At 42.9% G+C, this 25392-nt stretch overlaps 1 protein-coding gene across 4 annotated transcripts in view; it reads right to left on the minus strand.

The window, feature by feature from the left end:
- The window catches only part of HLCS (holocarboxylase synthetase), a 212777-nt gene that overhangs the window by 128752 nt on the left and 58633 nt on the right, over window positions 1–25392 (minus strand). For all 4 annotated transcript variants that reach the window (XM_070466967.1, XM_070466968.1, XM_070466966.1 and 1 more), the window contains one exon: window positions 6393–6664. In XM_070466967.1, coding sequence (XP_070323068.1) covers window positions 6393–6664 — 272 coding nt within the window. The remainder of the gene's footprint in view (window positions 1–6392; window positions 6665–25392) is intronic.

The following is a 25392-nucleotide window of genomic DNA, read 5'->3' on the forward strand; positions in this document are numbered from 1 at the left end:
ATGAGAATTCAACAACATGAGCTATGCACTAAGAGCTTAGCAGACATTTTCCATACATTCTCACCCTATCCTGGAGCTGAACGGGGGCTCCTGGAAGGAAAGTCACACATCTACTCTATTCCCCACTGGGTCCCAGAGCCTAGTGCGGACTGCTGCACGCAGCTGGTGCTGAAGAGAAATTAGCTAAGGGATTGAACTGGGAAAAAAAAGAAAAGTTAAAGAGCTGAGACTATTGCCAGCTACTTCATATAGACAAGGAAATGGAAGCTTGAAAGGTTACTGATTTGCCGGAGGTTACTCATGCAGCAAATGGCGGACATGCAATTCCAACCCAGGGCAGCAATATTCCACATTAAGCTCTAAGCCCCTAGGTCAACCCAGATATTCGATCCTCAGTCATGGGAAATGAGTGAGCACAGGAAACTAGGCAGTTTCTGGAAATACACAGGGTCTGTGCTGTGCTGAGCTGTGCTTCAGTCCCACTCTCTGGGACCCCATGGACTGCAAACAGCCACTGTCCATGGGGATTCTCCAGGCAAGAATCCTGGAGTAGGTTGTTATGCCCTCCTCTGGAGGAATCTTCCCAACCCAGGGATCGAATCCTGGTCTCCCACATTGCAGGTGGATTCTTAACCATCTGAACCACCAAGGGAAGCTCATCATAGGATCTAGTTACCTAAAAGTCTGGTATACCCTCGAAAGATTAAGACTGCCACCCACCACTGAGAACATGCAAAAGACTGTGCTTTGAGTCTGGAGGAGGGTCCAGGGGAAGAGCTTTCAAGCACAGCAGACTGTCCAACATGTCCCTGAAGTGTTTCATCACTCACAAGGTATCGGCTGGATGGTCCCTTTCAGTCTCACTCTTCTATACAAAATGTGGGGACCTTTCAGGTTGTTAAACGTTGTTCCACATGGAGAGAGAGGCAGAAAGAAGCTCCAGTTCTAATGAAAATGCTATCTAAGTAGAACACGCTGTCATTATCATAGAATGGCAAGCATCATAATAAGCTTGCCCTACTGAAAAAAATAAAATCAGTTACAAAATGTCAACTAAACATTCCAGAACACTAACAATCAATATGGAGACATTTCTGGAAAACAATAAACGATTTTATCATTTGATTCCAGGAGCTTGGCATGTGAAAGGTTAACTTATTCAGGTGTTGAGTTGAGACCAAGAAAACAAAAGCATTTGATAGAGAATTGGCTAGAATAACTCTTCAGTCTTCACCAGCGGAGTCAAAGGCTGGAGTTACACTGTAAACCTTAATTTAGAAGTAAACATTAAAATGAAGGTCTCTTTAAATTCTCCAATAATTTTCACATTAAAGTACCAAGTTGGCCCATAAAAAAGCTCATGCTAATTTATCTCAAAGCAATCAACTTCTTAAAAACCCTTTATTTCACAATTAGGCTAACATCCCATTAATTTCGGACACTTACCAACGTATTTATCCCTTGCTCATTACCTATGTGCACATTAAGAGTACACCCGATAACACAATACAGGCATTAATATGTAAAACATCAACAAAGGCCATCTGGAAAGCTAATGAATAATCAAGGGATTTCAAATTAAACTACAGAATTTTCCCTTAGAATCTTTAGGACAACACTGTCAAGTTCAATCTATTCACTTCGCCTCCAGAATCAATTTTTCAAACTTTATGACAGGTCTAATCGCTTCCACCTGTGTCTCGAGCTTGACTCTTGACTGGCATGCTACCAGCCAGGGTGGAAATGTAGACAAAGACCCCTATTAGGATCCGGCTGTTTCTCTCCTGTGCGGTCACTCAGCCATTAAATTAGTTCCAGCCCAGTTTCTGTCCTCTCAGGCCTCCGCTTGTGGGGAGGAGGGTGCGCAGTAGAACAAGTCAGGGGAGCAGAGGCGGAAGAGAAGAAAGCCGGAAAGAGAAGTTAGGGGCTGACTGGACACGTCCGTGAAAGGCGAAAGGAGACGTTGGGGCCTGACGGGACACGTATGTGAAAAGCGGAAGGAGATGCTAGTGGCAGACACGTCTGAGAAAGGCGAAAGGAGACATTGGGGCCTGACGGGACACGTATGTGAAAAGCGGAAGGAGATGCTAGTGGCGGAAGGGACACGTCTGAGAAAGGCGGAAGGAGACGTTAGGCGCTGACTGGACACGTATGTGAAAGGCGAAAGGAGACCTCAGGGCCTGACGGGACACCTATGTGAAAAGCGGAAGGAGATGCTAGTGGCGGAAGGGACACGTCTGAGAAAGGCGGAAGGAGACGTTAGGCGCTGACTGGACACGTATGTGAAAGGCGAAAGGAGACCTCAGGGCCTGACGGGACACCTATGTGAAAAGCGGAAGGAGATGCTAGTGGCGGAAGGGACACGTCTGAGAAAGGCGGAAGGAGACGTTAGGCGCTGACTGGACACGTATGCAGCGAGGTGAGAAGCCCCAGACTGTGACACAAAAAATACTATCTTTCTTAAACGATGCTGGTTCTTCTCCCCTGTGCTATTTCCCCCGAATACTTTTTAATGACTTAAGTGGATTGTTACTCCTTGACTTTCCCTCCGCTTCTAGAAAAGTCCACCACCTACCATACAAGGTTTCCTCAGTGGACGCTGAAGCTAGTTCACAAAACCATTTCGCCCTCTAGAAGGCCTGGAGGTTACTGAGAGCAAGGAAGGCGGGCAGGTTTAGGATTCTGACTCCAGGATCACTCCATTCGCAGGAGCTGGGGTGCTTCTCATGCCCAGATCGCAGAACTGAGGAGAGCAAGGCCCAAGAGGGTGAGGATGCCAAGGTCACAGAGCCAGCGAGTGATAGAATCTTCAGGTCCAGTGTTTCTCTCTACCAGATAGTGAGCTTTATGCCTGACACAGAAACGCTCCAAAAACTTGACTGATCAGTCTGCTTCTCGCCCAGCGCCATGTAATACACTGTGACCACTTCTATCTGCCCAAACTCCCAGGCTCAGACCAAAAAGAGGTGCACAGACGTTCGTGCCTGTGCATGAACTGAGTGTGCCCGGGGAAGCGCTTCCTCTAGGGCACTGTGAGGTTGGGGCAGTACACTCCCCGCCTTCTCTCCCCAGTGCCTGACACGGCCTGGCATACAGCAAGCACTCCATAAATGCTTACTCCACGTAGGATGAAGGCAAACTTAGGCCTGAAGAATCAAGGGCTTCAGCAATGGTAAGAAAATAAACGTACTTAACAAAGAAATCTAAATTATTCTTTACAAAAAAAATTAAAAAGCCCATGTGTGGCCAGTTCATTCAGGATGTATACAAGGATGCAAAGAGAATCAGTATGAATGAGTTTGTGTTCATCTGGCTCGCCACACACTGTGGCTTCACACAAGTAAGTTGTTTCAACATCTGATCATCGAACTATCGCTCAAATAAAAGACAACTGCACAATTACCAATAATGGCTCAGTTACCCTAAGCCTGCGCTCCAAGGTCTAGTTTTCCCCTTCCCACCTTCCCCAGAGCTGACAATCAGTCATCGCTCATCAGGAGATTCTACTAAATGTGCAGCCCTCTGGACCAAACCAGGCCAGAGTCAGCAGCTGGAGGCACTTGTCCAGCAGTGCGGAGGGCTGAGCACTGGCCGATCCACACCCCCTGGTCTGGAACCCCACGGCCAGCGGCAGCTCACATCTTCAAAGGGCTTCCGCGTCAGCAGCCACAGGACTGACCACAGAATAGTGAAGGGAAGGTTCCCCGGGCCAGACGCAGGACTAAACCCGTGGCCCTGGTCGGACTTTCCCCAACCAGCTGAGCTAACTGGTCACACGAAGAGCTACCAGGAAATAACTCCGGGGCGGGGGGGAGAGATTGTCTAAGTGAACCGAAATCAGAATTTACCCTGTGTTACCCTGACCATCAGGTAGAAAATGCTTTTCGTGGTTAGAAATACATGGCAAACAAAAAAAAAAGGCCTGGGGTGGGGGATTCAGGGAGAAATTAACCTCTTCCAACCAGACTTGGCTGGGTGGCTTGCCATGTCAGACTACGGGGGAAACAGCACTCACTCCCGTGGATTTTGCTCTCTATTACTGGAGGGCGAGTCCGCAGGGCCATCAGACACCTTGATGTTATCAGCAAGCCACTCCCACATTTCCCTCTGCTCCTCCTGTCCTCAGAGCGCCTTCCCCTCTACAGAACCACTAGCCAAGCTTTGATTGGGGCAGGAGGTGACGGTGGAGGTGACGGTGGTGGTGGCGGTTCACGGTTTCAAGGCCAGCCTGCTCCCCTGACCAGAGAGCAAATGAAAGCTTTCGGTGCTACCTCAGTGTCACAGTAGCTTAAACTGGGCTTGTCGTCAAAGAAGCACACACAGCCTCCAACAATTTGTCCAAAGAAAACGGTCCAAATCCTCCTGGATTTGTAATAACATAAGAAAGTTACCTCTAATGACACTGAATAAGCAGCGAAATAAAACCAGAGTTACCTGAAAATAATTGTTTCCAACTATGATTTTAACTTTTGCAAGCAATGGGGCCATCATGAGGTATTATACTACTTAAAGGCCTCCTGCTAATTTTTTAGCAGCCTGACAAACAGAAAGTACAAACAGAAGTTAGAAAGACTTCTAACTGCCCTCTAATATCTGCCCTCCTCTCCTCCTGGTTAATAGAAACCTAATTTTCAGTAGATTCATCAATGCCAAGTACAAAGTTGGCATTTATTTCCTAGTCGTCCTTGGAGGTAAATCTGGTCATGTTCTAGCCCTGGGAGATGAACAAAAACATCATGAGCAACTTCTGAAGGAGCCCATATGTGGACACACCCCAATTTACACTCTCCTTTGCTCTCCAGGTAAAATGAGAGAGAATATAAAAGCTCGGGTTACCTCTTGGCACCCACCCTAGCAAGGTACCCACAAGCCCTCTTACTGCCCACTGCCCAAACCCAGCAACCATAATCTCAATGTTTCAAGATTGCCCCGATACAAAATACTCTTCACTATCGTCCACAAAAACAACAAAAATGGTCTAGAAGTGCCAATGTTTTTCTATCTGAATTTCACCTCCCCAAAATTTTTTGTTAAATATTCTGTCTGATTTTTTTTATTTGGCAGATATGATTGGAATGAGTAGCCTTTTTGATATAATAGTGTACACTGGAGTAGCAAAAGATTATCACAGAGTTTGTACAAGCAAGTAATAATTGCTCCGTACAAATACAAGCTTTTTCTTCTCTATGGGAACACCAGGGACTGGGGAGTGGAGGCAGGAGACGATGGCAACACTGAAAGAAAACAAAAATAACACAAAACAACTCGGGAGACAAGACCTATTCATTGCCATTGCTCATATTCCCCTTTCGACTTTGCCTTCTCACTGCTAGTTCCCCTATAGTAATGCTGTTTCTACATCCTGTACATACACTAAAATTGCTGCTTCCATGACTGAGCATGAGAGTCAAGAAACCCTAAAATTATCTCATCACCTTATATCAACATACTAGCAAATTCCAGAAATTATTGTTCAGAAGAAAAGCCAAAATATTTCCATACGTTCCAGATGCTGAATTATGTATCTGACTAATTATGCGGTTCCACAGGTGAAAGTGCCCAGAAACTGTGAAGGAGGTGGGGGATTTTGCAGTCTTACATTCCTCAAATTTTAGTCCCATGTTGAGGGAAGATGCTTTTCTTATTCATGCCCTCTATAACCCTACTTTTTAAACTATCTATCTCAACATAAAAGTATTAATAGAGACTAATTTGGAGTTTAAAATTAACCTTTCATCTGTTTCCCATTGTTTAACCTTTAATCAAAGTCCATGAAACAGAAGAAATAAGAAGGAAAACTTGAAATAAGACTGAATTTCCAACATCCCAATGGGATTACAGAGTGCTTTAAAAATGCATTGGATAGCAACATACCAAAACAGGTAAGTACAAAGCTCCTGTTTATTTCAACTGAACACAACTTACAAGTCGTTCAAATTTCCTATGCTAATACTCCGCAAACATCTTAAACTGGTTATAACATCTCAACACTGGTTATAACAGAGTAAAATGGCAATGTGAACAATGTGAACAATAGCGCCACCTGTCAAACACCTTTTTTTCATAATATTCTCTTTCCCAAAGACATTCTGAAAGGTCAGATTAAAGGAAGACAGACACAAGGCACAGAAGTCTCTCATTCTTTAAAACACAGATTTCTGACCCAAGAACTTTAATTTCTCTATCTACAGATGGGTGTATTGCTAGTGGTGTATTAAAGCGTTATCACGCTCATCTTCATTATTAAGTTATGAATAAGCCATCACTTTAAGCATAGCATTAAGTTATTGCTCTAAATCTTCATCCCTCTCACCGAGCACTGGTTGGAGAGAACCATCAAGATACCTGGGGACCTCCAAGCAAGTACAGAAACCAGCCTGGCCAGGACTTACCCGTCCAGAAGACTCATTGTGGTGGGCGTCACTTCGGCAAACAGAATGACTTTCCCAAGTTTCCTTGTCTGCAGGTTTTGTTGGTAGATCTCGAAATTGAAGTTTTCTGATGAGAAGGACTCCATGTCAGTCACCACAGGTATGGCGGATGGGGTGATTTCTATTTCAGACGTGTAGGATGAAATGAATTTCAGGGAGAGCTTGCTGGATGTTATGACTCCTTCAGGATCCACATGTTTCCCCAGCCACTGCATAAGAGGATCCCGGATTTCCTGTGCCATAAAGAAAGAAGTGGGAAGGTCGTAATTTGGCATTACGTTAGATGATGGTAGCTTTCCCTTAAAATGCCACTCTGGTAAGAGAAGTGCTTCCTAATTCATGACCAATAAAAGCTGGGTTAACATATTCTGAACATAAAAACTGTCATACAATAGACAATGAGTACGCTTAAGTATGGGCTTCCTGGTGGCTCAGTGGGAAAGAATCCGCCTGCCAGTGCAAGAGACTTGGATTCAATCCCTGGGTGGGGAAGATCCCCTGAAGAAGGAAATGCCAGCCCACTCCAGTATTCTTGCCTGGAGAATTCCATGGACAGAAGAGCCTGGCGGGCTACAGTCCATGGGGTCACAAAAGAGTCAGACATGACTTAGCAACTAATATACCTATATTATAAAAATATGAACTGTTCAGAAAGCAAGATCCAGGGAAATAGGCACATTTCTATCCTACACTAGATCCTAAGTTCTCAAAAGTCCTTCCTTTCCAGTTCTAGAGTTCATTAGTGATCCTCTAGGCCTTTGTGCATTTTACAGAAAGTTTTTAACCTTATACTTCCACCCCTCAAAGAAATTCATTATCTGGGAAAATAAAAGCCTAGGTGAAAAGTCACAGGAGACAAAGTACTAAGATACTAGAGCATTCCCTCTCAGCCTCGGCAGGACCTCCACCTCATCTTGTAGACAAGCTGACCACCACCAGCCACTGACGGGTCACCAACAGTGAAACGAATGGGGTACCCAAGCTGCTTTCACTTTACCCCAAATGCAGTCCATGGAGGGGAAGGCAGAAGTCCAGTACTTATGACCTAACCTAGTATTGAACTCTCTAACCTACCTCCCAAGAAGCTGCAACTTCCTCTTGGACCCTGGGAGACCCAGGGCCTCCCCCTGGGAGATTCAGGAGATTCAGGTGGGGAAGTCAGCATCCCGAGGGACCAGCACAAAACATATTAAAATCTGTTACAGTAAGTGCTGATCTGAACTCCTGGGCCCTCTTCACACAAATGCCAAGTACTTCCAAAGAGGAAATGAGGCCTTCTGTTAGCATCCGGGGTCCATCCCAAAGCTCTGCATGCCTAAGAGAAGCAGCTTCTAAGATGAAATTTCATTTAACTAAATTCAATTGATGAAACTTTAAAACTCAGTTCCCCTTTGCAGAAAACACAGAGGCCAGAGGAACAAGTTAAATGGCTTCAGAAATAAGTGATCAGAAGAAATCCAGAGAGTGAGACATTTTATAGCACAAGAATCTTCAAGTGTGTGAAAACAAATGTGAATTTCCTTCAACGCATTGAACAGCTGGATGTTATAAGGGCATCACACAAGCTAAAGATAAATCAGTGGATAGGTTAAATCACTCACACACACACACACACACACACACACACACACACACTGAGATGTAAAAGAATCTGAATAATAAACACTTCTTAACTAACTTGGTTTTCATTAACTCAAGCAGGGAGGTAAACAGTTATTCAACAGGTGTAAGTAATGTGACTCCTCTCTATTCAAAGTCAATAAAAATCAAGAGGAAACCAAAAAGAAAGAGCCAGCACCAGGTAGAACTTTCAGAACAGGAAGAAAGCAGGGAACCAATCACCTCTGGAGCAAATTATTAGATGAATGATGTGTAGATGGCCAATCAGATAAACTGTTTTTGAAAGCAACACATAGAGATGTACAAATATGGAGTAGGCAAGGTACAGGAGGTTTTTATTTTTATTCTTATACTTCTTTCATATACTCTTTCAGGACTTAATCAGGGCAAAGTAAGCTACTCAGAAAAAAAGAGAATCTAAAAAGATACAAAATGAGGTGAGGAACCTCTTAAATATAACTGTATACCATCTATAATTCTCCTAAATATTTATATTCACTATAGTCAAATGCAACTTGTATCCATCAAGTAAAACTAACTACAGAAGGGTAGTATTTAGGTCCCCCCGCACCCCTATTATCCCTGGACAGGAGAATAAAATTCTGGTCACAAGAAATATCAAAATTACTACCTGTTTCAAGGGATTCCACCTGGTATATGCTGTAAAAGGATCTAAGTTACAATGATGACTTAAGAGTTGCAGAAGTAGCTGCTAACACATATAAGGAAAAGGAATTAATTAATGATTCTTGGCTTAACTCTACCAATGACCACTAAGAGAGTATAGAAAAAAAAAAAAGAAAAAAAAATGCTATTGAAGAAAAAAGTTTGGGTCATATATATCAAGGCAAATGGGTAAACATAAGTAGTATCATCAGTCCTCTAACCCCCAAATCTACCTAAATCTTTAAACACAACTACCAGAGAGGGCAAAAATGTCACCGCTTTCAGGAAGACTTCTCTGACCCACAACCTGTCTAGGTTAGGACTATCCTTCATAAATTTAATGACTTTATAGCACTTTTCAAACTGTAATTCCATAGTTTGTACAACTGTTTACTCAATGTCCCACTGTTTTGCTAGAATAGAACGTAAGCGCCATAAAGACAACAAATGCGTGTTTCTGTCTTGCTCCCAACTGTATCCATGGCACTTGGTACCAAGTGGATATTGCATGCTTAATAAGCATTCATTGTATAAATGCACATTAAATTCCCTACCAAAATAAAGTCCCACAAGTAACAGACATAAATAGGTATATCAGAGGGAAAACCCAGAAAAGGCAATGATAAGAGATGGCTTTGAAATGGATATAATATGCATCAAAAAGAAATGTGAAATTGTTAAATCAGTTCTGTTGAAAATAAAACAACTGCTATCAAATTACATCCCAATGAAATTCATAAAAACCTTCTAATTAATGTTATTTTTTTAACATTTGAACTTCAAGAATTTATTTACCTTTCTCTAAGATTTCAGGCTAATTAAATACAATTTAAGTGGAACCAAAAACAACGTTTTATAGTCACATAAATGCTGGCCCCTTTGAATTTGCCACAGCACTAGGGAAACACTAGCTATTCTCAAGGAAGGTGAATGTGCCTTTGTTTCCTATTGGGACATGTCGCACACAATATGAAAACCCCAAGGAATCCACCCAAAAAAGTACCAGAACTAGTAAGTTAGTTTTCAGCAAGGTTGCAAAATACAAGATCAGTATATAAAAACTGGGTGGATTTCTAGCTGTGAATATCTGAATTTTATATATTTTTAATTTATTTATAAAATACATTTTATAAATATATATTTATTATATATAAGTAATATAATAAATAAATGTTTATGTATTTTATATTTATATATTTTAAATAAATTTTATTTAAACATCATTTTCAATGGCATCAATAGATCTGAAACATTTAGGAATAAATTAAAATACATGCCAGACCTGTACACTGCAAACTATGAAACACTGAAAACTTACAGAAGTCCTAAATAACTGAAGAGATATACTATGTTCATGGATTAGAACACTCAATATTATTAAGACATCAGTTCTTCTCCAGTTTGATCTACAGATTTGATGCAATTCCCATCAAAGTCCTAGCAAGCTTTCTTTTGTAGACATTGATAAGCTATTTCTAAAACTTAAACAGAAATAGAATAGGCCTAGAATGACTGAAACAATTTGGGGAAGAAAAAAGCTAGAAGATTTATATTATCTGACTTCAAGACATTATAAAGCTGTAGTAATCAAGACAGTATGGTATTGGCTTGGTGGTGGTAGTGGTGGTTTAGTCACTAAGTCATGTCCAACTCTTGCGACCCCATGGGCCATAGCCTGTCAGGCTCTTCTATCCATGAGATTTGGCAGGCAAGAACACTGGAATGGGTTGCTATTTCCTTCTCCAGGGAAAATTCCCGGCCAGGGATCACAGGTGGCTTCTTTACCACTGAGTCACCAGGAAAGCCCACTGTATTGGCTTACAGATAGACATACATTACTGAAAACAGAAATAGAGCCACACATGTATGTTCAACTGATTTTCAACAAGGTAATTCACCTGAAAAAGAATCATCTTTTCAATACATGGTGCTAAAACAAGGGGACATATGCAAAAAAAAAGAAAGAAAACCACCAAAATTTAACCCTTACAGGTATACTAATATTAACTTGAAATGAATCATAGACTTAAATGTAAGCAGGTCCAAATGTAATGCTATAAAACTCCTAAAATAAAATACAGGAGGAAAATTTTCTGATCTTAGGATAGGTATTAATAAATCTTTTCTCAGAACGAAAGAAGTATGAACTCTCAAAGAAAAAAAAGAACTAGACTTTATAAAATTTAAGACCCCTAAGAACTGCTGCCATTCAAGGATTAATGTTAAGAAAAATGAAAAGACAACAAACTGAGAGTAACTATTCTTAACACACATATCTGACAAAGGACTTGTATCCAGAACGCAAAACAACAACAACAAAAAAAAACCACTTTAAAAAATGGTTTTGTTTGTCTATCTTCGGCTGTGTTGAGTAGGGGGTACTCTAGTTGCGGCGCTCAGCCTCACTGCGGCAGCTGGTCGTGTGGAGCACGGCCTCTGGGGCGTGTGGGCTCAGCAGCTGCGGCTCCCAGGCTCTAGAGCGCAGGCTCAGTACTAGAGGCGCATGGGCGTACCTGCTCCTCGGCATGTGGGGTCTTCCCAGATCAGGGATCGGACCTGTGTCTCCTGCATTGGCAGGTAGATTCTTTACCACTGAGACACCAGGAAAGCCCTCCAAAATACACTCCTAAACATAATTATAAGAAAACAATTCAACTTAGAACAGCAGCAAAAAGATTTGAAAAGACGTTACCCAAAAGAAAATATCAGATGGCAAAAAAGGACATGAAAAGTTCTCAGCATCATTTATCACCAGGGAAATACAAAGTAAAACCACGGGATACCTCTACACACCCATTAGAATGGTTAAATTTTTTAGTTCTGACAGTATCTAGTGTTGGCAAAGATGTGAAGTAACTGAAACTCTCATACATTACTGATGGGAGAATAAAATGGTACAACAATTTTGGAAAGCAGTTTGGCAGTTTCTTATAAAATTAAACATACACATGCCATATGACCCAGAAATTCGATTCCTAGGTAATTAACCAAGAGAAATGAAAACACACATCCACACAAAGACTTGTATATGAATGGCCATAGAAACTTTACTCATAATAGCAAAAAAAAAATGCAAACAACCCAATGTCCACTAATAGGAAAACATAAATAAGTCACGGCAGATCTATACATTGGAACACTACTCAGCAATAAAAACGACCTACTCAGGCAACAAAATGGATGAATCTCAAAAACATAAGTCTGATTAAAATTAAAAAAGACAAAAGAGTATGTATTGTGTGATTCAACTTCTATGAAGTACTGGAAAGGACCAATCTAACTGATAATGAGAGAAAGCAGATCAGTGGTTGCCCAAGGGTGAGCATGGAGGTAGGAGAACAGATGAGAACAGAAGAAACAGAACAAGAGGGTTTTACAAGGTTCTGGGACTGTTCATCTCTAATGACAGTTACTCCAGCATGTATGTTTATCAAATCCTACACATAAATAAGTACGTTTCCTTGAACATAAGTCACACCCAGCAACAACCTCAGGCAACAGTAACTAAAATCCACAAGACTCTGTATCCACTGATGTCCAAAAAGAATACCATTGTCCCTAGTTCTGAAGAAATAAATGCTTAAATTCACATTTAGTGCAAATACAAGTGACTATTCCATAGTTAGTTATTATAGTAACATCTCATACATGGGATACAACTAAGATCAGAGATGTACAGTATGCTATGTCCAGGTATGTTAGAGCTATTCCATTCCCTCCCTTTTTTTTTTTTATTTTTAATTTTTAATTTTTTTTTTTTTTTTTCATTTATTTTTATTAGTTGGAATCAATTACTTTACAATATTGTACTGGGTTTTGTCATACATTGACATGAATCAGCCATGGAGTTACATGTATTCCCCATCCTAATCCCCCCTCCCACCTCCCTCTCCACCCGATCCCTCTGGGTCTTCCCAGTGCACCAGGCCCAAGCACTTGTCTCATGCATCCCACCTGGGCTGGTGATCTGTTTCACCACAGATAATATACATGCTGTTCTTTCGAAACATCCCACCCTCGCCTTCTCCCACAGAGTCCAAAAGTCTGTTCTGTACATCTGTGTCTCTTTTTCTGTTGTGCATATAGGGTTATCATTACCATCTTTCTAAATTCCATATATATGTGTTAGTATGCTGTAATGTTCTCATTCCCTCCCTTGTCTTATCTGCTAAATTTTATCCACCTAGCAAGACTCAATGGGTGAAACATAGCCATCCCTCTAATTCAGCATTGGATTCAAAATACTTATTGCCATCTCTGCATTCTGTGCTCCTTTTCCCAACAAACACTAAATAATTGATCTTAAAACTTTAAAGGTTTTCAATCTTGGAGACACATTTGCCCCACTGTAAATAATCAGATTAGTTGTGCTTCAGCCATAACATTGTAAGTTGCTAGGCAACGTTATAACTTTATGAGTGGGTAAATCAGAAAAAATGAATCTACAAAGACACAGAATACAAGCTTTTTTCATGGATCTTTCCATTCTCAAACATCAGAGTACACAGGAATTAGAAGAATTTATTTTTAAAAATTACTACTGGTATTTTACAAACAAAATATTCACAGACAATTTCACATTCACTTGGTGTCTTCACACAAGTGATGAAGACACACAGCACAGAAGATCTTTACAATCAAAAGACGACACTCCTGGAAATCCCCTGGAGGTCCAGCAGTTAGGGCTCCGTGCTTCCACTGCAGGGGGCATGAGCTCGATCCCTGGTCAGGGAACTAAGATCCCACAAGCCTCAAAGCATGGCCAAACAAACAAACAAAAAAAGATGACACTCTTGAAAAAGCAAGACTGTTTTTGGCCCTGATCTCATTTAAAGCAAGGATTGTTCATGTGGCAGCCTTCAGGGTAAACTTTTATTCTGACCACCAGAACCAAGCAGAGCAAAGCTGCAGGCAGGGTCTGAGACGAGTGTGGTCCTCTTTAGGTGACTGGTCCCCTGTGAAGACCCTTCTGCTGTCTCAACTCCAACTGACCCACTGCAGGCTAATCGACCCTCAGATTCCTCCTTGGATGGCACTGCCCCCCAGTTTGGATGCTCAAGGCCCCCACCCTCCTGCATCTTCAAGTGTGTTCAGCCACTGATCCCAACACTGTCACCCACAGAATGAATGAGCCTGCAGGGGCTTCTAGCTTCAGTGACTCGCTGCTAAAAGCATCCACAAGCATCCAGGTAACTGTCACCCACAGACACCCAAGGGCCAAAATGACCCCAGAGACACAAAACATCTCTGGAAGAAACGGACACACTTTCCCACACAGCCAGTAACTGTCTGGGCCCGGGGGCATGGCTCTCATTAGGTGGGACACCCTCTGCAGCTGGACTCTTGGCTGCTACCTCTGCGTCTCCTAAGCACCTGGGACTGAGACTATCCACCTCGGCCCCGGCATGAAATCTGGAACCAAGCCAGCAAGGTCTCTGGTGGGGCCCCTGATGACCCTTCCAGTTAGATGCCAAGTAATTCAACGAAGTGAGTCTGGCAGTGCTGATTCTCAAAATACAAGGGGTCCGCTTTGGCAGTTCCTCAAAAAGTTAAACAGAATATCAACATATAACCCAGCCATCTCCAAATATATACTCAAAAGAGTGGGAAGCAGAAGCTTCCTCAAACACATACCTCAGCAATACCAATGTTCACAGCAACATTGCTCACAATGGCCAAAAGGTAGAAACAACCCACATCTGTCAAAAGATGGACAGATGAGAGGTTAAACAAAATGTGGTGTGTGTGTGTGTGTATATATATATATATATATATACATACTCCACTGTATTGGAGTTTTGGCCTCAACATCAGTCCCTCCAATGAACACTCAGGACTGATCTCCTTTAGAATAGACTGGTTGGATCTCCTTGCAGTCCAACAGACTCTCAGGAGCCTTCTCCAACACCACAGTTCAAAAGCGTCAATTCTTCGGTGCTCAACCTTCTTTATGGTCCTACTCTTACATCCATACATGACCACTGGAAAAAGCATAGCTATTGACTATATAGACCTTTGTTGACAAAGTAATGTCTCTGCTTTTTAATATTCTGTCTAAGTTGGTCATAACTCTCCTGCCAAGGAGTAAGTGTCTTTTAATTTCATGGCTGCAGTCACCATCTACACTGATCTTGGAGCCCAAAAAAATAAAGTCTGCTACTGTTTCCACTCTTTCCCCATCTATTTGCCATGAAAGTTGACATTAAATTTTACCAAAAATTTTTAAAAGAGAAGGGGATCAAGATCTCAAGCTGTTTTCTCCCCAGAAGCTTCTGGTCTTCTCTGTAGCCAGGCCACTGCCCACTGCCGATTTGCCCTGCATAAGATGAAGTGGAGGGGCAGCCATGTAGCCACGGGGTTGGTGGATGGGGCGAGGCCCTGACAAGGGTTTTCCCAGGGTTCCTCCTTACCTTACCCGCAAATCACCAAGGAAAGCCACTAGAGTGACTTCTCACAAGTCTTTTCCCAAGTGACTTTTCACCTAGGCAGACAAATGACTGGCAATGTCTCTCATGGAATGATTTTCGGTTGTCTTCGTCAGGCACTAGACTACATCCACCGTATGGAAGTGCTCACTCACTCCATGCAGAGCACTGGGGCTTTAGACAAGGATCCCAACCCTCACTAGCAGTGCCACAGCACTATTATCACCATCTACGGAAGAAGAAATGGAACCTCAGATATTCCAAATCACAGAGTCAGTAAGTCACGGAGCTGGAATTTGAACCCACAAAACCAAATCTGGCTCCCAAATCATTGCTCTAATTTCTATCCCACCATCCTCAGTAAGAAGAGCTAACCCAAAATGAAGCAACATAAGAGAAGCCTGTTTACTGTAATCAAAATACCTAAGGCATCACAAAGAAAGATGTAAACTCAATATAATATGCAACTATGAAGTAGTGATAAAACAGATGTGGCTTGAAGCTGAGGTGGCATGGGAGGGAGAGTGGGTGGTGGGCAAGGATTAGAATGTCTGGTAAGAGAAACTTGAATCTGAAGACGTTTGGGTCAACTGTATCTCCTTCAGTTCAATTCAGTCACTCAGTTGTGTCCAACTCTTTGTAACCCCATGGACTGCAACACGCCAGGCTTCTCTGTCCATCACCAACTCCTCTGGAGCTTGCTCAAACTCATATTCAACTGGGTGATGCCATCCAACCACCTCATCCTGTCATCCCCTTCTCCTCCTGCCTTCAATCTTTCCCAGCATCAGGGTCTTTTCCAATGAATCAGTTCTTCACATCAGGTGACCAAAGTATCGGAGCATCAGCTTCAGCATCAATCCTTCCAATGAATATTCAGGGTTGATTTCCTTTAGGATTGACTGGTTTGATCTCCTTGCAGTCCAAGGGACTCTCAAGAGTGTTCTCCAACACCACAGTTCAAAGCATCAGTTCTTCAGCACTCAGCTTTATGGCCCAACTCACACATCCATACAGGACTACTGGAAAAACCATAGCTTTGACTAGACAGACCTTTGACACCACATTTCAAAAGCATCAATTCTTCAGCGCTCAGCTCTAAGGTCCAACTCTCACATCCATATACTGGAAAAACCATAGCTTTGACTAAATGGACCTTTGCAGCAAAGTAATGTCTCTGCTTTTTAATATGCCGTCTATGTTGGTCATAGCTTTTCTTTCCAGGAGTAAGCCTTTTAATTTCATGGCTACTCAAGTCCAGATGAGGACATTTTCGCAAAGAACAAAATTTTTATCATTTAAGTTAATTACCCGTTCATTGCTCTCTGGTTTCAGCCAGAAAGAGATGGTATATTCTAGAGTTCAAGGGAAGGGCTACTTAAGGAACTGTGGGCAGAGCTAAGAGAATTAAAGGAGCAGGGCTGGGGAACACCTGAATCAGCGACAGGCCCAGAGGAGGAGCAAGAGGAGACAGCACCCACAGGGGCTGTGAGCAGAGAGGGTGCAGAGGAACCCCTCCACCTCTCTCAGCCACTGCCAGCACAACCAGGGCCTGGGAAGGCACCCACAGAACAAGTGGCCAGGATAAACTGAACAGTGGCAAACACAAGTGCTTAGAGTGGACACAAGCGCTTTCATCAACCCCAACTTCGAATGGTAACTCCACAGCACCAAAGGATTTATGAGGAAGGGCATCTGAGATCCAAATCCCAGGCACAGGGGCTCCTCCCCTGAGTCCAACTGTCACGGTCATTTCCGGTCCCCAGTGCCTGGGACACAGTAGGCACTCAATAAATGTCTGTTAAAACCTGTATTCCCTTTATTATGTAAAAGTTTCTCTCAGGCTCAGGCTCTGAAAGGCCACGGGTTTACTGCATTTTTTGTTACCTGCCAACTAGCGAAGACCACAAAAGGCTGGGGTGGACCCATAAAACAGAGGTAATGAATAAGTCATTTCTAACAAGGCTGGTTTTATAGGCATCACACCTCCGCTGGGCCAAATGGGCTCATTTTAGAGGTGAAATCTATTCTGCGAGTGCGGAGACCAAAAAAAAGAGAGAGAGAGTGAGCCGTGGGCGGCACTAAAAGAAAGGGGAGGCGTTCTGGGTCGGAGCTCAACCACCGCTCCTACTCCAGAGGCGCTAACTTCCACCGACGGGGCCCGTGGGTTTGGGGTTCAACATCCGCAGAAATCTCCAGAGCCTTCATTAAGCCTTGCCGGTGTAAAACGCCCGCCATTTGTCCGAGGCCAACACAAACAGGCTCCTGACGGAGCTAGGAGCGTTGGTTGGGAAGCCAAGAAAGCCCCGGGTGGGAGCCCAGGCCGCGAGCTGGAACACCAGTGCGGCGGCCCATTGCACCTCACCCTGAGGGGGCACGTTCTGGCTGGCGCACACGCACGAAGGCACGTACACGCACGCATGCGCACACACATATGTGACCGTTCCCAACCTCAGCCATGTTGGGGCGAGCTGCGGGTCTGGAGCGCTAGGCGCAGGGCTGATTTTTTATTTTTTTCTTTCCCCGAATCATCAGAAGCCCCCCCTGCCCCCCCGCCCCCCGGCAACTCATCCCAAACTATGTGCCTGTCATTCACATCCTGGTTTTGACCTCTCTGAGGCACTGTGTGTGGGAGCAGGAGATAACCAGAACAGAATCTGGTCCATAGCTCTGAATAGCTGGGAGACTCTTTAGAACGAGAAAAACCCCAGCTCCCCTTTATCACCTTTAACATTCAAGAGTCAGTGCTTCGTCCCAAATGCTAAATGCTCAAGTTAAAACTGGAACATCCTCTCTAGGATTCCAAAATTAAAATATACATGTTGCCTGCAAAGAGAGAGGTGGCCAGTATGAGGATGATTCAGGGAAGGCAGAGAGCTTTCTACTCCAGTCCATTTATTTTAGCAAAACCTCATGTTTTTGTACATGACACTCTGGAAAATTCAGAGAGTCCCAGAGGATATTACATTGGAGGGGGAAAAAAGGGCCAGTGAAAGCATTCCCTTCTGCCCTACAAGGAGAGAACAGAGCCGCAAGCGAGCATTCCAAGGACACGGTCTAAAATCTGCGTTTTAGGAAGCCTTACTAGTTGATGGGAAGGAGCAGCTAGCTGATGAGCCAGTGTGTACTTAGTTATAGTTTCTAAACTGGAAAGCACGTTAATAACAGATAAAACTATTCCAACTTTTTTCTGAAGCTCCATCTTGTCAGTCTTCCTCTGGTACATCAACAGCTGATTCTTTGAAACTGTTTAATGTGATGTTTATGAAGCCCCCATCATACCTGGATAAAAGGTGACAGCTAGATTGAACTGGGCAGCCAATCTGAGCCTGGTGGGCTGTTTACTGTTGGCTTGTCCCGCAAGGCTTGTCGGCTCTCCCAGACACAGGAATGGAAGAAGTGTTTCACCATACTTTAGTGGGAAACGCCAAAACATTTTTTAGGTTTTCAAACAAAACACGCTTATTAAATGCCTACTATAAGCAAAATACTGGGAAAGGGATACAAAGATTAACAACATATGGTTCTTGCCTTCAAATGATCTTGTATTACAGTTTAATAGGGTAGACAGATATTCATAGACTACAACAGCATTTGTGCACTGCCCTCCCCCCCCAAATTTTTTTAACCTTCATAGAAAAGTAAGCTGTCAGATCTAAGGTTCCAAGTTACAATATTCGGGTTAGAAAATTGAAAGAAAAATTGTAAATCCTGTATATGTAACATGGCCATCACTGGAATTTTCCCAGATCAGGGCTGATACAAGTCCTATGCTGAGCATAAAAGATCAACTAGCTGTCCTCATAGCATGTGGCTCTAAGGTGCTTTATGTTCCATAATTTAGGACTTTTTAAAGATATATTCTAAAAATTTTCTACTTGCTGGCCCATTATGAGGATCAGATATGCCCACAGCCTAGTACGGCAATGACCAGCTATCCAGAACCATTACAAACCAGTAGGCTACTGGCTTTACTTCAAATAAAGAAAACAAGCCCAGGGCTAAGTGAAAATTAGTGGCACTCTCTTATCAACTCCTAGAAACAAAAATGTGGTAGCCTCATATTGTCATAAATAACTTAAGTTCTATGCTTTGTGTTTTACTTGAAGACACATCTTTTGAAAATAACTCTCTTTATCAATAAATTGTGGCAAAACGTTAACCAGTGGTGTATCTACTAGGTAAAAGTTACATGGGATTTATGTACTATTTTTCACCCTTTCTTTACTTATTTTTCTAAACAAAAAGTTGAGGAGAAACAAAGGGATTTGCTCCAAAAGCTCTCTAAGGCCTCTGTCAGTTCCAACATTCACTGGATATTTTTGTTCTGCTGTTAATCCTGGAATCATCAAAGATGCAGCCTTTGTTTAAAAAGAGAAAAAAACCAAACAACCATCAAGAATACCTTCTAGTACCCGCATCTTAGTTGAATCAGCACAACCCTTCACACTGTCTGCACGAGGGCTAGGTTGCTAAGGTCACTTCAGGCAAGAACACCTCCCTAAAAGACCCCGATTTTGACTGTCACAGGCTGTGCTTCCAGAGGCCCAGAGTTTGAGCAGTCCAAGCGAAGGACGTTCTTTCTTGAGCACAAACCCCAGTGCATTTCATGAAGCCTTTCAGTATACGTGGAATCAGTGTATTAATAACAGCTTATTGGCACCGAATGAAAAACACACAAGTCTTAATCTTAGGTCTTGAATTGGGTCCAGGTTCTACGTAATAGCTGGCTGGAAGGGATACAGCCGTAAGCATTGCTTGGTGACTGGAGGCTGTGTAGTGAGACCTGAATTTTGAAACCAGGATTGGTAGCTTAGCAAAATTTACTGGTTGTAGAAAAAAGTAAACTTGCCTCTAGGGAGGTGAGCTCAGCCACACCATTCTGACAGCAGCCCCTGGTGGCCAGTTTAGTAAAAAGTGTTGGCTCTGATGCCGAAAGTTCCGACCTTGCCTTAATGAAGGTTGCTACAGGCAGACGGGCCATTCTAGGTGACAGCTGGGCAGTGATTAGGGAAGCAGCAAAAATCCAAACTAAGGTGTGCCTCTGAGTCACATAAACACATCCACATCACTGGGTACCTATCACTTGCATTAACAACAACAACGAAAAAAGGAATATTGTCCTTTGAAAATAAGATGAATATTAAAATTTATTTTAAAAGGGCAAGATAATAACATTAGGCAGATAATACTTACCTTGGTTTGAAAGTTACCTCATTCCTTAATTATGTAGAAAACTTTTAAATATGCAAGGCACGTGGACTCCTACACAAAATAAAACATGCCCTGTCTACTTCCCTACACAGTGGGACTCTTCCCTACACCCAGTGCTCTTAATTTCCACACATGCCAATGAATTCCTACTGTACTATCGGGAATCACTCATAAGGCAGAAATTTCTAAAAGATGCTGCTATCATTCATTCAAGGAATAATAATCAAGATAGTAATAAGTGAAGTCTGATCTCCAGTGCCACAGACTCACACTACGTCACTGGATATAAATAGAAAAATGTTCAGAGGCTGACAGTTGCCTTCAAAGGCAGACAGCCGTAGGAAGTAGAAGCCACAAGCTTCAAGCCGACTTCTTCGTAAGGTGCACGCACTGCATCCTCAGCCATGAGAGAACAATCTGGAAACAATCTGCTGGGCAGCTGCTCTCATCAACAAACTGTTTATTGTAAGAAAGTGGCTGGGTCAAAGGCTAAACATCAACCCGAACTGAAAGCATAGAAGCAAAAATCAATAGCATCCGTGCTAAAAGAAACCCAGGACTTTGCAGAACAGAGGGAGCAAGAAACTCATGTTTCGTTCTGAAAGGGTGGCCCTCACGTATCTCGATGCGCAGGGCTGTTCTGCATGATACTACAAATGGTTACTTGCTGTCTTTAGAATAGGAGCTCAAATATGGCACTTAAAACATACAGAAATCTATTTTACAGATCACTTCCCAAAAGAGTCACAACGGCTTATATCTCGTTCTTTCCATCTTGCATTTGTTTTATAAGGGGGCCAACATGCTTAAACACAATACATAGATATTATAACCCATCTTTTAAAAAGCCTGTTTAGTAATTGGATTACTGACTGGTAAAAGAAATTATATGAAGGAATTGTATTATTTTAGGTGTGACAGTGAAATTCCACTGCTTATATCTTTAAACAGAGTTCTTATCTTTTAAAGACACACACTAAAATATTTACAGATGAGAGATCTGCTCAGGGATTGGGTCGAAATTATACACACAGGAGGAGGAGTGGGTAGGAATAGATAAAATGAGATTGGCCAGAATGGAAAACTGTGAAGCAGAGTGAATACATACGGGCATCATTACATTATTTTGTTTACTCTTCTATATTTGAAATTTTCTATGAAACGTTTATTTTACCTCTGTGCACGGTTCAACAGTCGTTATGAAAGGAAAAATGTTTTCTTAAATATAAGAAAAGTATTAACCTACCAGTGCAAATTCACTAATTTCCCATAAGGATATGTAAGGAGAAGGACATATATGGTGAGGATGGTGAAGGATAGGGAAGCCTGGCGTGCTGCAGTCCATGGGGTCTCAAGGAGTAGGAAAAGGACTGAGTGAACAACAACAAAAAAGGATATATATACACCACAGTATTAGTAAGCGTCCAACATGGCTGTTTTCAAGCAGTATCTGCTATGAAGCTGTTAAATTCTGAGTCAAACAACAGAGGAGAAAGAGACGCTGAGTACGTCCCCACTGCATTCATGACCCACCAAGCCGGAATCTGACAGAAACGATACCACAAGACGGCATCCCACGGTTTACCTGCACCACAGACTAGGAGGACAAATATGAACTGGTGAGAAAACCCAACTGACAGAAATAACAGGGACCATGTTTTGTTTGAAAACAGGCAGTTTGGCACACAAACTTTGAAAACACAGCTTGTTTGTAAACCTGAGGCTCCTATATATTGCACTGTTAATTCTTAAACTAACAGGAAAAGTAATTAGAGAAAGAGCCTGAAATGAAATAAAGCAGAAAGCAAAATACGCTTTCATTATGCTTCAAGTAACGGTAAAGTATCTATCAATGACTTCAAACTGCTCCAGTATAAAGATGAAATGGTAATAATCACAGATTCTTTTTTTTAAAAAACCAACTTTGTGAATAATCACAAATTCTTACCAAAGAATGCTTTCAAAGGAACTGTTTTAAAAGTTAAAAATTTTTTTTTTAATTTTTCTCATCCAGTTGCTTTGCTGGGCCCAGCATAAATACTACAGAGCCCTGGAAAGGATGTGAAAGGTCATTTCATCTACCCTCCCCAGACAGCAGAGAGAGAGTTTGGTAAGGAGGACCCAGAGTCCTTTAAAAAGTCATCTTCTAAAAAAAAAAAAAAAATCCATCTTCTGTGACAAACTCACTGAGCCAATCTTGAGACACAAAACTAATTCCACCACCATGAAGGGAAAATACATGCAGAGAGGAGAATCTTCAAAAGTACAGAACTTTGACCCTTACAGCATTTTATAGGCTGAAAAGCCACAGAAAAACTCACGTATCTCAAGTTGCCTATGGAAGACCACAATCTATAGAGAAATAATCTAGGCCATTCTAGGCAGAGAGAGCCTGGACATTCCCCACTCCCCCACCCACAGAAAAAATGAACCATCATTTTAGAATTTATGAAACCACAATTTGATGTTTTCTTTTAAAAGATGTATTTCCTTATTTACTGAGATTAACAACAGGAAGGGGGGATGACTGGAGCCATCACTCAGTTACTCCCTCATAACTGCTGTATGTGGGATTCATTTTTCCTCAGACAAGAAAACAATTTGTCAAATACTTTCCTACGGCAAAGAAAAGCAAACCCTTACAAGTATTCTTAAAAGAAACTTCCCTTTTAACTTTTTAAACTTTTGTTTTGCTACTGGAAGGCAAGTGGGTTTAAACTAACAGCTTTTACAGTTCAGGGTTCAGGGAAGACTCGTGGTTAGTGATACTGACTAATGGCCCAGCAAGGTGTTGCCAGTTCCATATTGGGCAATCCTGGTGACGGTGGCATTTCACTTTGAAAGAGATCTCAGTGGGGAACTTACCTTGGAGGTGCAGGAGCTGACTAACGCAGTCCTTCTCTTTGCCAATCACCCCTTTCTCTCCACACTTACACACACAAGACAGCCCAAAATAATGTTGTGAAGCTTCATGTATCAGTGGGAAAGTCCATTTCATTTTTAGCAGCATTATATACATAGCATAAATGCCTGTGTATTATAACCTAGGTCTTCGCTCATCCTCGGGAATAAGTGGGGAAAAAAGACCTCTCCACCAAGGAAGATCCTACTTCAGCAGCATTTTCTTTTAAAGTTTTAGTGAAAGCAATTCATATGCTAAAGCTGAAAGACTAGAATGCCCCTAAAAAACATCAGGTAAAACAAGTAGTATAAAGGCTCAAAATTACTGCCATTTAAAACCAAGTTCATAGCAGCGTGTGTGAGGGGTCTGTTCCCTAGAATTCTCTATAAGGGATAGTATCTCCAACAATTAAGGACAAAATTATAGTCTACACGCCACTATTTCTCCCATTGCCTATATCATTAAATATATCATTATCAGAACAAAGCCTGAAAACATTTTAAGAAAGAAACATACTCACAAAGCAAGCAGAGGGACCACGCAGAACTGAACATCTGAGAAACATACAGGACCCGGAAGGCTGTAGGTAGCCCAGCGGTGCCTGGACAAGATGCATTTTACTCATAGGCAACCACCGAGGGGCCGAGACGGGAACACCATCAAGAAAGAGAACAGCGTTCTCTTCTCATCTCCAAGAGAAAGGGACTGATGGACAGACAGACTGACCCTTGGCCGAGCTTTCCTGCTGCCGACCTGGCTGGCTTTGGTGAAGAAGCCTGAGAAAAGGCACCCAGGATTGACCCAGCCTCCCCCGTTGAGACGCACCCCGGGAACACCATCACCCAGACAGAAGTCCCGTCCCATGAAGACAGTGGAAACAGAGGCTCAAACGGGCCATCCGGGTCCACAAACTGCCTGGCGGCCTTGAAACTTCAGAAACACTCAGAAACATTTTCTCCAGACGGCACCATCCTCCGAGCAACATTCCCAGATTATCAGAGTGGATGGAAAACAAAATGCCGTTCCCCAGCCATAATTCACATCCCGGAAAACTGAACTAGGACATTTATCAAAACGGGATTCAGGCCCCCGAGCCCTGCATTCCTGCACTGCCTGGCAGCTTCGGCGGCCGGGAGAGCCAGGCTCCGACGGCGCTGCTGTGACCATGGTGCCCACATCAGTCCTGGCTTTGGGGGCCCCCCATCTGACCACCAGGGGGGCCCTTTGATCGTGGCCCCCCCCCGGTCCCCCAACCCGGGAGCCGTGTGGGAGATAGTACTCATGCCCTGGGACGTTATTTTTCCAGACTCGGGAGACAGAAATCTGTTCTCTGCAGAACGTTGCAAGCCTTCCGAGAGACAGCTTCAATCGACTTCCCCAGGAGGGGAGCGCCGTCCCCCAAACCCGCTCACACATGGCAGCTATTAGGGAGCTGCTGCAGAAGGCAGAAAGCATTTGGTCCGGGAGGACTTTTTCTTCCACGAGAGCCTGTTTCCCATCCACAAATCTGCCCGACTGCATGAGCGCTGGATATAAATAGTCTTGAGGAAATAAAACCACCCCCCCCCCCAACAGGGCCCCGTCCCCGGTAGGACACTGCAGAGAAGGTGCCCCCTCCAACCCGCCAGCCTTGCCCCCCCAGGGAGGCAGCCAAGAGCCACACCACAGAGCAAACGCGGGGACCACACCAGCTCTAAGTGGAGAGCGACCAAGCTTTTTGTGCCCGCCTGCATTTCCCCCAGCGAGTTATCAAGTCTCTGCCTTGACTTCGAGAAGAATTCGCCCCGGAGTCACGTGGAAACCGGCTTGTGGAAACAAGATTCAAGGAAAAATACAGCACATCCAGTAGCTGAAAAGCCTCTCCCACCGCCAAAAAAAAATACAGAATAAAAGGAAGGCAGCTCAGGAAAACATCCCACGTATTATTCCTTTTGCATTTCGATGTCAGACTCGTCATGTCTCCTTTGCCGTAGGTATTATGTTTGATAACAGGAAGTCGGTTAAAACGAACAAAAAAATTTTTCCAGTTGGAGGTGAAGGGCAAAGGAAGAAAGAAAGGAGAAAAGGGGGTCTATGAAAGACCCTTAAAAACCTCCCCAGCTATAAAAGCTTTTAAAGGTTGGCTTTCATCTGC

The sequence above is a fragment of the Odocoileus virginianus genome, chromosome 4, assembly GCF_023699985.2.
Source record: "Odocoileus virginianus isolate 20LAN1187 ecotype Illinois chromosome 4, Ovbor_1.2, whole genome shotgun sequence".
NCBI lineage: Eukaryota > Metazoa > Chordata > Mammalia > Artiodactyla > Cervidae > Odocoileus > Odocoileus virginianus.